The following is a 14,394-nucleotide window of genomic DNA, read 5'->3' on the forward strand; positions in this document are numbered from 1 at the left end:
CCCCTCACACACACACACACACACACACACATGCACGCACGCACACACTAGCTTAGTGGTAGTCACTTCATGATAATATGTAAAGAATCAGCTGTATCCCTTGACTATATCATTTGTCAATTTTATGTTAATAAGGCAGCAAAAAAGAAAAAGGGTGCTATGCATCTTCTGAGTCCTTTGACATTCACTTCAGGACCCCAACAAAGGCCCCACTCAAAGGGGGTGTTCCAGCACATTCCAGCTTGAACAGGATAAAGGGAAGCAGCCTCACACAGGGGGAAAGACCTCAGGCAACAGGCCCTATGTCTGCATGCAATGTGCCCTAAAATTCAAAAGAGGGCAGCAGATAACCTACACTCACTGCCTGGAGGACGCGGCAGGCAAGGGTGTCACCTGAGGAGTGCCAGCGCAGGGAGGCTCGGGGTCCTTTTCAAAACTCATGGAATCCTGGCATTCACCATGCCAGAAATGTGTTTCCAGTCCCATGTGCTTGAAAAGCAGGTACGTGATTCATGGGATTGAAAGGAGTGAGTGAAGACTTTGTCCTAGGAGATGCTTGCTCCCCTCCCCCACCCCTGTCCTGCAGAGGGCTGATGCTTCCCCCAAAGCAGGGCGAGCCCGGTGCCAAGTGCTACTTTGAGGGGCGAAGGCCACCCCGCTGCCTCTGATGTTTTATGATTGTTTTTGCTGGGTCTCCGCAGTGAACAGAGCCCCCTGCAGAGTCTGTTCTTGGCAGAGGCGGTTTACCCACTAAGATCCACCCAAGGGAGAGAATCCAGGAGTGTCACAGCTTACAGGAGAGAGTTTGGGACAGGAAGGACATGTCCCATGTAGGTAGTGGGGAGTAGAAAAGGGGGGGCTAGGCTTTTAAAGAGACCGAGATGGCACAGGAAAGACTGGGAAGAGGTCTCTGAGACCTCAAGTTGAAAACACAATCTTTTATTTTTATTGTTGGGGTTTGGGATTTTTGTTTTTTGAGACAGTGTTTCTCTGTGTAGCCCTGGCTGTCTTAGAACACTCACTGTAGATCAGGCTGGCCTCGAACTCAGAGATCCGCCTGCCTCTGCCTCTCTAATGTTAGGATCAAAAGTGTTTGCCACCATTCCTGCCTGAACACAAAATCAGACCTGCGGAGTCATCTCTGCATTACTAGGTCCTCTTTATAAAGCAGTCCCCTGAGTGAAGTGACTTCAGAAATGAATCCCAACTGCAGCCCCTCCTTAAGCAAGGAAGGAAGGGTGATCGAGATGGACTTTAAGAATCTTACAGTCCAGGCAAATCTCCAGCCAGCGGCTGTGAAATGCTCCTGACAACTTCACAACTTGATGGTGATGATGGGTTTTTGCTGTTGTTGTTTTGTTTGTTTGTTTTAAATTCTGCCAGGTGCTGAGCTACCGCATTCTCTTACTCAGAGCGCTATAGAATCACCTCAACTGACCCAGAAAAGATGCTGCCTCTAAAAGTTGAACACTTTATGCCTTTTTAGCGGATTTTTCATTTCTTGATAAATAATTGAAATGTGTTAAAAATTTCATCAAAAAAGTAAATTATTAGAACTGTGGAGAGCTCTGATCACAAACTTGGAAATATGCATTCTCTCTCTCTCTCTCTCTCTCTCTCTCTCTCTCTCCCTCCCTTCTTCCCTCCCTCCCCTTTTTGTAACTTCAAAGCAAACTCTATAGCAAAGTTAGGTGCTATACTGTCTAGATACACACCTGACACTGCACAAAAGATTTCAGGAAGCATGCCTTAAAGTTCTGTGCTGATTTAATATTAAACAGTCACTCTGGAGCAGAATTAATCTGCCACTTTATAGGCATTGGAGAACCAAGGGTTCTCTCCGCATGTGTGATAATGAAATCTAGACTTGGCAAGAACACGGGTCCACAAACACATGCTTAGTCTCTGAAGTGCTGAGGCAGGGGAATGACACTGTATGGCTGTCTTCCATGGCAGGCAATTGGAAGTGCAAACTGATCAGCAAATTGGTAGGATCTGAGGAATGCTGAGGACCTCGGGATTGACTTGTGTAGTGGTTATGCAGTCTTTCACGCCCTCCCCAAACAAAACAACAACAACGATGATGACAGCGACAACAACACCAATCACAGTACAGTGAGTGAGCTCTGACCTTCTTAGGAGCAGCCTTTAGTCTCTAGAGTTGCTATTGTTCAAAACAGTGTCTCTTGGAGCAGAGCTCTTTACTGAGTATAAAGGCAAGGGGAATGGCCGTGCTTGCAGAGTTTGCATGAAACAGAAAGGATCTCTCAGAAAAAGGAATAGATGCTATAACAGTACAAATAGGGGCTTTTTAAAAGGAGAGAGAAGGGAGGGAAGAAGAGAAAGGAATTAGGGAAGAAAGAAAAAAGTATGAGAATGAATTCTGATAGTGTAGTGGTTTTTTTTTTTTTTTTTTTTTTTTTTTTTTTTTTTTTTTTTTTTTGAAGTTAAAGATTTTTCTGCTGAGGATGGGAGACCTGAGCTTTAAAAGAAATACTTTGAGATTTATTTTGTGTGTGTGTGTGTGTGTGTGTGTGTGTGTGTGTGTATGTGTATGGGCGCTTTGCCTGGGGCCCTTGGAAGTCAGAAGAAGGTGAGGGCTCTTCTGTTTTGGGAGGTTTGAGTTAGTCTGGCATCTCTCCTTGCAAACGGATTCTCAAGTTTCACAGCTTTAGTTTTGTTGTCAGTATAATGTGGGACTTTGATATTTTTCATGATGCCTCTTCTTCATGGCTCCCTGGAATGCTGCAATGGACACAGTGGACTCCTAAATACATGACACGCCCCACCTCTCTGTTGAATTTACCACATATAAGGACACATAAATGCCCCAAGTAATTTTCAACATCAGTTATAAGATATATTTCTCTCAGCCCTGAAGAATACAGAGGTTTGGATGCTATTTTCAACTTTAGCCTGTTAATTCTGTTTTTGATTTTGAGATGGGGGGAGGGTCTCACCTAGTTCCAGGATGGTCATTAACTTGCTGAGGCTGGTCTCGAACTCCTGGAGATCTTCCATCTGTTTCCCGAGTACTAGTATTACAAGGGTGCATCTTCACTCCTGATCCTTATCCTGTTTCTTAGCTGGTATGTGGTACACCCCTCTAGTTTTGTCTTTCAAAGTTGCTTCTCCACCAGAAGAATGTAAATAGACTGTGTAAGTTAGGAGCATTTAGCCACACATCAGGAAACAGATCAAAGCATAGGTAAGCACTGAGCCTGACCTTCCAGAGCAGTCAACAGACACAGCCCCTCCCCCAGCCTCCTGCAAGGAAGCTCCAGGGAAGCTAGCTTTCCTCTTGCCCAAACCCTTCATCTTGAGTTTCTTCAAATCTGTCTTGTACCGGTAGTGTCTAAGAGGCTGGGGTCTATGCACAGAGCATCATGGCTATTCTAGAGACTGCTCAAGAAGGCTGATCCCCCTCAACTGTGCAGGTACCCTTTTGAAATTACTGCAGTGGGTATCTAGTGAATGCATCATACATGCCCATGTCTTTCATTTTTGCTTACGTCTATCTTCCCGCTGGGCCAGGGCAAGCACACTCCAGCCATTCCCTTCTTTAGCCATCAAACATGTGAGCCTTCATCAAATTTGATGACAGTGACAGCGCATTCCAACTCTACACATGGCTAGTGTATTAGTATTCAGTAGTTCCGTGTTAGGTAGTAGGAAGGCTAACACAGTGGTTTTGGTAGGACTGCTTAGCTGGTGTTTCCAGGCTGGCTTAAAGGCAATGTCTCAGTATGATTTAATATAGGAAAGGCAATAAGATTTTTCTTTTCTGAATGTGCTGCTTCAGAAGAGTGTCATCACTATTACAACCTGGTTGTTTATGCTGTCTGCATGGCTACCACATAGATGCAACAAGAGATGGTAATAACTTGGAAAGATGTAGGAGAGGGTAGTGTTTTGCCCATTCTGTTCTGTCTTCCTTGGCAAGTAGTATGCTTTTGTATGAACATATAGAAGGTTATTACGATTACTTCCACTCAGAGAAAGACCAGATAAAAACCAAGCCTACAAAGGAGCCAGCACTTGATACTTAACCTGTCCCCTGGGTCCCATCCAGAGACTCCCCTGGGAGGGAGACAGCTCAGCTGTTAAAGGACTTTCTGCACCATCTCAGAGACCTGAGTTCAGATCCCCAAAAGGCTTGTTTAAAAAAAAAAAAAAAGGCAAGGCAGCTTGTGTTGGAAAGTAGATGGATCCCTGGAGTTTCTTGGCAAGTTCGCCTACTCAACCAGTAAGCTTCCAGGTTCATTGAGAGACCCTTGGCTATGCGTCGTGCTGACCTCTGGCCTCCGTGTGCCTACACACATTACACACATTGAGGCCCCCTTGGGGGTTCTTGACACTTGTGGAAAGCTTCACCCCTGCACACTTTACTTTTTTTCTTTTTCTTTTGTTTTTATGAAACAGGTCTTCTCTACAAGAAGCTGTCCTAGAACTCAGTATATAAACCAGGCAGGACCTCCCCCTTACAGAGAGAGATCTGCCCACCTCTTTCTCCTTAATGCTGGGATCAAAGATGCTCATGACTACTCTGCTACAGGAGAAGAAGGGAGAAGGGTTGGGGGTGGGGTGTTTGCCCTGCCTGCAGCTTCTATCCCATCCACACCCAGTCAGTCACCTAACCTTTCCCCTCTATTTTAAGCCCAGGCTCTGACTGACTCTGACTACTTATTCTAACTTGAATCAGTGAAGCCTCTTTTTTTTTTTATTAACTGGGGGTTCAGAATCTGTTCTTCCTCCCGTCTCCCCTGCTCAGTGTCTCCTTCCGAGCCTCTGCCTGCGGCTGACCACACTCCTTCATTCTTGAGAATGCACGGCTTATCTAGCTTCCATGTTGGAGGCAGCCAAAGGCTTTTAGATAATGAAAATCTCTCCTCTGCAGTTTTGAGCTGCGAAGAATTTGCTAGATTTGCTGGTACAGAGCTAGCGCTTGTGTTCTGCAATCTTCAGAAGGTCAGGACTCTTACCATGTACATGGCTGCATGAAAAGAATGATAATATGGACTGAGTAGCCGATACCTGTCAGGGTGAGGAAAATCTTTTTCCAAAAGGGGCAGCAGCTGGATCTTGATAGTTGGGAGTTTAATATCCAGGACTGGGAGTTGGGGATCGGGGGTCCAGGCAGGGGTAACACTGTGGTGGAAGAAAGGAATCATGAAAGAGCAGCTGTAGGGAGATGAGGTTGACTTAACTGGTTTGGCTAGCAAGGTAGGTGTGCTCTGTCCCCCACCCATATAATACAGAAGATAACATTCCAGGTGTATCTTTCCCTGGTCTGATCTTGCTGTAACACTCAGGGATCTGTCAAACTCTGTCAAGGCTAGGAGGTAAGTTGAATTAACACACACAGGATGAGATCTTAGGTCCATAAAATGTTTGCACAATGACAGTAAGGACTGGAGGACAGAAAGGACTGGTGGGGATTACTACCACCAGCACCGTCATAGTTCTGTTGAGACAGGGTCTCTGGTATCCCAGGCTGGCTTTGAACTCACTGTGTAACTTGAAGTACAGATCCTCCAGGTTCTACCTGCCAAGTGCTTGGATTATAAACATGAGCTATTGCACCTGGTTTATGTGGAGCTGAAGTTTATGGGGTAAATTCAGCTCAGGGCTTCCATTGTGCTGATTAGGCACTCTCAATCGAACTATATTCCCAGCATGGAATTGATTCATTTAGTGCCTAGATGATCAGCTAAACTGACCCAGGGAACTAGACATTCCACCATAGGAAAAGAGTGCAGAAGAAGAGAGAGAGGGAGAGAGAAGGGGTGGGTGGGATTTCCCTCCGCCTGTGGCTTCCAACCCACCCATAGCCCACACATGGTTAGGTTCATATGTGGTAGGGCAAAAATGAAAAGAGATGAGACAGCGTTCTGGAGATGGCAGAGGGGATGGGACCACTGGCTGACCTTCTGGAGGTTGAGGCTTTGATTCCCAGCACCCTCATGGAGCTTACAGCCATTTGTAACTCCAGTTCTAGGAGACCTGACACCATTTTGGGGCCGGGGTGGAGGCGGGGGCGGGGGCGGGGGCGCGTGGGTGTGGTTTCCAGGACACAGGCTTGCAAGTGGTCCGCAGATATACGTGTAGACAAAACACCCATACACAAAAATTTCAAATAGTGAACTCCGGAGTGCTGCTGAATCCAGATGTGAATGGAGGTTGTGGAGCTGGCCCCCACTGGGAACGTGGCCTTCAGGAGCCATTTTTATGATGGTGTCAAGCCACACAATCGAGTGCTTTTCTCAGATATCTGACCTGTAGAGAAATTCCACCTTCAAGATAAGGAATCCAGAAGAAGAGCAAGTCTGGGGACTTGCCATTTCAAATCTATCGCTTCTCAGGGGCAGGACAGACCAGAGGACGGCTGATACAGCGGTTTGAGGCACGGGTGGAAGGATTAATTGAGTGGGACTCTGGGGGAGAAGCTATCAGAACAAGACACTGTTCATCCCACCGAATACTTTTCGAGCTACCATGGGCTATAAGAAGAAAAAACACAGGTATTCGCCAACCTTAGGGAGCCTCCTCTGTTTTAAATGCAGCCAGCCTTGGTGTTGAGCCTGAGTCTGTGGCCACCAAGGCTGGCTGCTGAAGTCACATCCTTACTGTCCTTTAAGTTCAGTTTCCTGGGCTTTCTCTGATGATACAGAGTATCTTCCTTCCCTTTATCTCTCCTGAGATTATTTGCAAGGTTCAAACAGCATCCTAGGATTTCCTAAACATAATTGATTTACCTGGCTTGTGGGGGTTGTTTTCAATCCTGCCTTGTGCTTAAATATGAAATGCTTGGTTAGAGCAGTCCAAAAGAGAAAGCTTCTGATATGATTCACTTCACTGTGGTGTGTACTGTATGGAAGGCTCCTGGTAAGGTGATCCCAGAGCCAAGCTTTAGTACCTAACAGTTATTTATCTCGAAAGAACAGAGATAAGATGTAAACTTGAAGGCAAACACACTAGGAAAAAAAATCACCCTCAAAATTTTTGAGTGGTCCAAGTGAAGACTGTGCGACCCCAGGCTGTCACCCCTCAATAAATTGGTTCCCAGTTGTAAATAGAATCTCTGTCACTGAACATATGCCCTGAATCTTGTTTCAGGTACAGCTGGGCGTAAAATCAGTTTTACAGTCTTGGGGGCAGTGGTTCTAATTAATGAAACGGATACTGTAGCGGAATATCATGGCTTATAATGATAGAAGCCATGTGGGTCCGAAGCCTACTGAGGACAGCCCTATTAAGATTCACTCAGAAGCTGAAAATTAATTTTCTGGACTTAACACAGTAGCAGTGGGAAGGCTTCGCTTCCTCATAAGCCTGGAGGGTAGGGCCTTGGCCCCGTGGAGACCCAAAGGCTACATGGGCTGATTAACATGTATATAATTAATATGTGCCAACTAGAAAGGAAAAGGCAGTTTGGTTTGACTCTGCACTACTGTGAAATAACTTCTTTCTGTGACCATTATGTACTTTTGTTCTCTCTCTCTCTCTCTCTCTGTTGTATCTAGTCTTTGGGTACCACCATCTTTGGGTTTAGCATCTCTGATTCATCATAACAGGCACTATCTAACAGAGAAGCTGCCCTATTCAGACTAGATTTTTTCTTCCCACTCACATCACACCTTTAAAGCCACACCTTTCACCCCATGGTGAGGAACACGGTAAGGCATTGAGAGGATCTGTCAAGAGGCCTGCTCCTGATCATGAAAATATTGCATAGCTCGGTGCAAGTCAATTAAAAACCACAAACTTCAGATCTCAGTGAAGATCGATTTATTAGTACAGGAGGCATTTAATACAACAGGCTGGGAGGTGGGGGTGATGAATCAAAAATTTTTTAAAGTTTTAAAAATGCCGTTAAAGTCGACAGTGAACTTGAGTAGGAATTGTACAATACCAAAGTCAGCTCTTTCAAACAAAAAGGTATATATTGTTTTATCATGTTTGAGATGCCAGGATTTTGTAACAACTTTAGAAATAACATCCACAGAGGGCATGTGTGTGTGTATGTGTGTGTGTGGGGGGGGGGCAGGGCATATTTCTTTTCCTTCCAGGTTTTTAAATGAACCTTATTCTTTGGTTTTGCCTATACAATGAAACTCTACAAATTACCAAAACCAGGCCAGGATATTTTCTTTTGTTAAGCTAAATATTTGCATAAGTAGAACAATCTGGATAAAAGACTTAAAATGTTTTTATTATCTGGTTGCCTGGTTAGGACACAGGCAACATCTTCATAGAACGTGGCATCTTCTACAACTACACAGAGTACTTGCTATCTGTCATTTAATCAGCAGTGGTTATATTTCTTTAGAGATGTCAACTGCTGCTTCAGTGGGCCAAGATAAAAATATCAACTCTCAAGAACAGGATCTCCATATTTCTTCCACTGGTTTTTGTATGCTCAAATATAAATGTATATACCAATATCTCTCTTCTAACAGCAGAAACATCCAAACATTTTATTTATTTTTAAAGATTCAGAGTCCAGCACTGTAGTTTAAACTCTGCCTAACAGCTTAGGTAGGGTTCAGCAGTCAGGCATGGCAAGCCCGCAGTCCCAGGGAAGGGCACACACGTGACACAATCCCTCTGAAATTAAACTGCCAAAAGAAAAGGAGGGACTGTGCCCTTTTTAACAACAAAGAATGCAGTCCTTAGAGTTCTTGAGATCCCAAATTCCACCAGTAGTCTAGCGCTTTCTTCCTGATGTACTAGAGAGAAGAGCACTATAAAACAGCCAAGCCCAAATCTCATCCAAACGCGGCCCTTTGACTTTATAAGGTTCAACATCAGACACACCAAATTCTAAATACACCAGAGACCAGGGAAGGAGATGAGGGGCAAGCCCTGGGGTGGGAGGTAGACAGGATGGTGCAGATTTTACAGAAACCCTCCCTGAATTTTTAACCTCACACTCATTTTGATCCTTTCTGTTGAGGTATTCCCCAGCTGACAGCTAGGAACTGTGACATTTCAGATCCCCATAAATATTTGACTTTGACTTCGTAAAAAGTCCCTTGGGTCTATAATACTTTTATTCTTGTATAATCTGAAACAAATCCTTTTCCTTTTAAAAATCAAACAGAGCACGTTTACACACAGTTCACTATTTACAAAGCACCCAATTAAATCCTACTTAATTCTCCCACACTTAAAAATTCCATCTAACTGGTATGTAAAATACACATTACATTAAATGTGTGATGTTCATCAACCCTGGAATTCTCAGCGCACTTAGAATATATGATTTTTCCCGGTAGGGAAGAAGGGTCCTTAGTCAGTTCTATAGCATTAAGAAATCACATCAGAAGTCACAGTACAAGACAGATAAGTCTACTTTTAATTTTCACATGTAAAAGTTACACATCACATAGAATTGGACAGTAGCGTAGTGGTGACTGACATCGCTATAGTGAAAATCATTTTTTATAGAAAAATAATCTAGATGTGGTCATCAGAATTTTTGGTCTACTCAAGTTAATGTTTGAAGATCGACTTTTATCCCTGCTTGAAGGATTTTCCAGTATGTTTTTTTTTTCTTATTTTCTTCTACTGATGCCTATTAATATTCTTTGGAGGGAGGAGGGCAGAAAATGTCCGTTTCCAAGAGTTTGTCCTTTGGTAGCAAGCAGAGAACATTTTTCATTTCTATGATTTAAATAATCTGTACAGATATGAAACTTCATGACAGTATGCCTTAGAGTAAAATGAAAGACGAACATTTTCACCTTGAAAAGACAGCAGTTCTGTAGACTTCTTAAAGGTCCAAGCATTTCTCCATCCTATATGCAAATTCACTCAGAATCTATTTTTTTAACCTCAATTCAAAAAGAATAATAATAAAAAAACCCACACAGTTAATTCTTTATATATTACACTATAAAACCCTGTACTTAAAACCTGATAAGGTATGTTTTCAACATGTACACTTCAAATACAAAGGTTTCTATCTAGGTTAAAGAAAGCACATTTGAAAGGACTCATAACCGGCTTATTTTGTGATTGAATATCTCATGCAATCATGCAAGACCAGTACCGGAGAGCTGTTAATTCTGAGCCTCAGATACTGGATACTGGGCAAAACAAAAAGAAACAAATCAACAGCCTGGCCAAACTGAAAACATCCAGATATTAAGAGCTCTGCAACGGAGCTGAAAAATAATTTTCCAAAAGAAATATTCCCATCGATTTTAAAAAAACAGACACATAATATTTACAAAAAATATTTAATTAAAAATATCTTATAATTACAGTAGTCTATTAAAGCGCATATACTTTCTCACACTTATAGAACATCTCTATATATACAGGGTATGAAATGTCACTCACTTATCTATACAATATGTAACATTCTTGCAGAGAAAAAAGTTCCCCGCCCTGTTATAATCATCTATTTTAAACAATAGATGTAAAACAACGTATCTACAATGCTCTGGTATATTAGTAAAGCTTCGAAAACAAAAACAGTCCCCTCGTCACAATGTAACCTCTAAAGTTGGAGTCACTATTGGTCTTCTACTTATGAGTCTTGTCGCAACAATACTTAAGCTTCGAAGTTTAACTGCACCTCCAAAAGGGTGATTAAAAAGTAACCACAGAAATGTACAATTCACAGCGGTTATAAAAGAAGAAACTAAAGAGAATACGTACGGTGAATGCTTGTGAACGTGCAAAAAAAAAAAAAAAGTAAAAGTGAATTTAAGTTTTATTATTTTTTCCCCTTCTCTCTCTCTCTCTCTCGGAATGACAAGATGAGACGTTTCTAGATTTGCTGAAGATTTCCCCCCCCTTTCCTCCGGTGTGGCTTGTTTCTCTTAATCTCTGCTCTGGCCCTCCCTTTCTAGGGCTCCTGGCTCGCTGGTGCTCAGGCGGCCGCACACCTGTGGAAGAGGAATGAATAGAGGGGGTGTGTGAACCTTCTCGCTGCAGACTAACTGGCGCCACCGACCAAACTCAAGACATGCATGATCAACAACCCAAAACAAACCGCCGGGTCAGGCAACACCCGCAGCCCGCAGCCTGCAGCCTGCAGCTCAGCCAAGCGCCAGGAGGCAAATGCGGGCTGGGGAAGGCCAATGGACCCGTTGGGGCGCTTTGCCCGCATCCCTCTTTGTGGATGTCAGGCCGCTCAGCTGGGGATGAAGGGTAGGGAGGAGGGTTGAGAGATCTCCAGACACTGGGATAGTTTCCACGATCACGAGGATGTCCTCTCAGAGGAAGAGGAGACCAGCAGAGCCTGTCGGTCACAGGAAGAGGAACGAGGGCGGTGGGGACCACAGCAGATGAGGCTCTACAGAGAGTAATCCCCGAGTTGGAAAGCTAAGTGGACTGCCTTGCTAACTGGGTGGCAGAGGTATGGTGTCCATGGGTGTGTGCGTGTAGGGGGGGGGGGGTTACGCTTCGAAATGCTAGGAGACAAAGATCGCAGCGGTGCCTGGCACCGGTCGCCCCTGGGGAGGTGCAACCCTGGTGGTCCACTACCCAGTTGAGGACTTGAGCGCTCACCTGGCCAGCGCGGCTCAGCGGCAGAGAATGCTGTCGCCCTGCTTGTTCACGGCGCCGGCCTGGAACAGCAACCCAACACCAAGGGAAAAAAAAGGTTAGAGTGCGCAGACCACACTGACGCCACAGCCCGGGGGCCGTCCTGGGAAACTAGGCAGGCGAGCAGAGTCCCCTCCCGAGTCCGAAGCTGGGGAAGCCCCCTGTGAACAAGGGACACTCTGGAGACGCAACGCTCCGAGTCCCAACCGCCTTTGGCTCAGGGACTACCGATCACCAAGCCCAGCAGGCGGCTCCCGGCGGAGACAGGAGAAGCCGCTGTCATTCCCTTAGAGGAGGAAGAAGACCCCTGTATCTCGCCGCCCCGCCACCTCTCCCGCGATGCCCAGGGTGCCCGCCAAGGCTTCTCACCGGGTCAGTGTTGAGCGCGGTGAGTGGGGTCCGCGGCGGTGCCACCGGACAAGCCCCGGTCGGGTGGAGCGGTGGCGCGGGCGGTGGCGGCTGTCTCAGCAGAGCAGGGTGAGTCTCCAGCGCCAGCTGCAGGTCCAGGATGTAGTCGATAACGTGCTGCAGGATCTCCACTTTGCTGACTTTCTTGTTGGGCGGGATGGTGGGTACGAGCCTCCGCAGGCGACTGTAGCAGTCGTTCATATCGCACTGCAGGCAGAGCGCCGGCTCATCGGCCGCTGCCTCGGCCGCCTTGCAGCGCGCTGCCGCCGCGGCAGCAGCGGCGGCTGCAGAGCCACCCAGGCTGTGGCCATGCTCCGCCAGGCAACGTAGCGCCAGCTCCCCGCCGCCGCAGCCCGACGGCGCTTTGCGGCCCGAAGGGCGCACCGGGCTCACCGCCTTCATCGCGCGCTTCCTGCGCCCCGTGCGAGAGGACCCGCTGGGCGACAAGCGGTGGAGCGAGCTCCGGGTCTCCGCCCGCGATATGCTTTGCTCCCCTCGCCTGCGAGTCCGGCGCTCGCAGCACCCGGTGGCCCCGAGCTCCAGAAATCAACCGGAGAGCTGCTCGGGTTTTGGCTGGGGATCTCAGTTTTTAGTGAGCGACAATCGGCCCGAAGCAAAAGACAAGAAAAACCAAAAGCCCCGGAAGAAAAAATAAAGTAGCCCACCCTGGTCCCTGAGCCGTTCCCGTAGCCCAGCTCAGACTAAGGTGGATTGCTGCCCCTAAGCTCCCCTAGCTAGTGACTGCCCCCCTTCCAAGTAACGACTTCCAACCGCGCCTCCCAGCTCAACAGCGTCGCTGGGCTCCCGGCGCAGCAGTATTTGTAGAGCCGCGCGCCTTGGGGGCGGGGCCAGTGCGCGGGCCGGGTCGCCACGAGAACCGGACGCGGGCGAGCTGGGCGTGCAGGCGGTGGCGCGGAGGGTGGTGGCGAGGGCGGGGCGCCGGGCAACCGGAGTGCTGGGATGGGCGGAGGGTCGGGAGTGACCAGCCAATCAGGAGGAAAGTGCCACCTTGGGGGAATGACGCTCGGGCCAATAAGAAAGACACTCCATTCCGTCAACGCTGTGGGAGGGGGCATCTGAGAAAATGAGAGCTGGGTGGGAGTCGGGCCAGGATGGAGAGTGCCCGAGGGAGGGGAAGAGAGAAGTTCCTACGAAGAACTAGGGGAATGTGCTGGCTCGAATGCGTTCTCCATGGGCCTAAGATGCTGAGGGACTGTGCGCCTTGTTTGTGGGTCCCCTGTCACTCTTCAGACTCAGTCCCCAGGCCATCAGTCCCTAAGATTCCAGTGCTTTCAGAAGGACTCGCTTTCAAGAAGCACGTTGGTTCATTTGTCTATTATTCCCCCTCAGCATCACCATTCATCTTTGCACAATCGCGGTGCCCTTATGATGGAATGAAAATGGGTAGCCTTACCGTATGTGTGTATGCATATACACGCAAGCTAAAGCTTAATAAATGAAAAACACAGGGCAAGAATGCCGGAAGCCGGATCCAATGAAGGATTTCTGATGAAGGGAAATACACATAAAACAAGATCCAAGATCGTGGTGGGTTTTTCTTGGACCTATCCAGATGCGTAAGTGGGCTTAAGACATGCAATCCTTTGCGGGTGTTAAATTAGAGCAAGCAAAAATAAAAAATGCACAGACACGAAGTGTTTTAAATTCCACCATGACATATAATATTAATCTGATTTATGTAAAATTCATACCTGTAACTTAATTTAAGCTATTAATGCACAGCTTCATATATTTCTGCACACCTCGATTTGAATAAGGAAATAAGAATAGTCCCGAGGCTTCCCTGTAGAGCTACAAAATATTAACATTCACATCTCCAGTCCCCAGGGTCCTGCTTCTGCCCCACCCTGCTACAAGGCCTATTCCTTTAAGGATGTGTGTGTGTGTGTGTGTGTGTCTTTTTAGCAGAAAAACAGTCCTTCAAGGATTCAAAGTAAGTGTTGCTTGTATGTCCTCTTCAAGAAAAAACAACCAAGCTCTTCAGATGGCAAATAAACATAAAACTCACAGCTCACTGGAAATGAATTTCGTGAGTGCTTTCCCCCTGCCAGCCCTCCCACCTTTAGACACGCTCGGAAATGAATTAACCCCAGGATTTTCTTCCTTCCTATACATGACACGGGCTGGTGCCTTCATTTTCACTGATAATTGAAAGAGCTGTGGTCTTCACGTCCTCTGGCCACCCTGGACCGGCTTCATGTGCCTCCCTTCTGCTTCTCAGAGCTCCCAGACCCACACCAGGCAGCTGTTCTGTTTCGCCACGCATGTACATTGTGACTATTTGGCCACCACGTTTCCCAGAGTGCATTCCTTTTTCCTGATGGAATGACAAGCAGACTATTAAGTACCAGTTTCATAGATGGATATAACCATCTTCCTCTCTCTAAGTCCTTAGAGGCCACTATC

At 46.5% G+C, this 14,394-nt stretch overlaps 1 protein-coding gene across 1 annotated transcript; it reads right to left on the reverse strand.

The window, feature by feature from the left end:
- Positions 1-7,771: 7,771 nt before the first annotated feature.
- On the reverse strand, positions 7,772-12,775 carry Id4 (inhibitor of DNA binding 4). Its single transcript, XM_052157131.1, has 3 exons — positions 11,929-12,775; positions 11,524-11,582; positions 7,772-10,898 (listed from the first exon to the last, which is right to left on the reverse strand). The coding sequence occupies exons 1-2, from the start codon at positions 12,367-12,369 to the stop codon at positions 11,538-11,540; spliced, it is 486 nt and encodes a 161-aa protein (XP_052013091.1). The 5' UTR covers positions 12,370-12,775; the 3' UTR covers positions 7,772-10,898; positions 11,524-11,537.
- Positions 12,776-14,394: the final 1,619 nt, after the last annotated feature.

The sequence above is a fragment of the Apodemus sylvaticus genome, chromosome 14 (genome assembly GCF_947179515.1).
Source record: "Apodemus sylvaticus chromosome 14, mApoSyl1.1, whole genome shotgun sequence".
Lineage (NCBI taxonomy): Eukaryota > Metazoa > Chordata > Mammalia > Rodentia > Muridae > Apodemus > Apodemus sylvaticus.

Coding starts and splice junctions, on each gene's coding strand:
- Id4 (XM_052157131.1), bottom strand. CDS start 12,369: ATGAAGGCGGTGAGCCCGGTGCGCCCTTCGGGCCGCAAAGCGCCGTCG. Junction 11,583..11,928: donor CCGCGCTCAACACTGACCCG/GTGAGAAGCCTT, acceptor TTGCTGTTCCAG/GCCGGCGCCGTGAACAAGCA.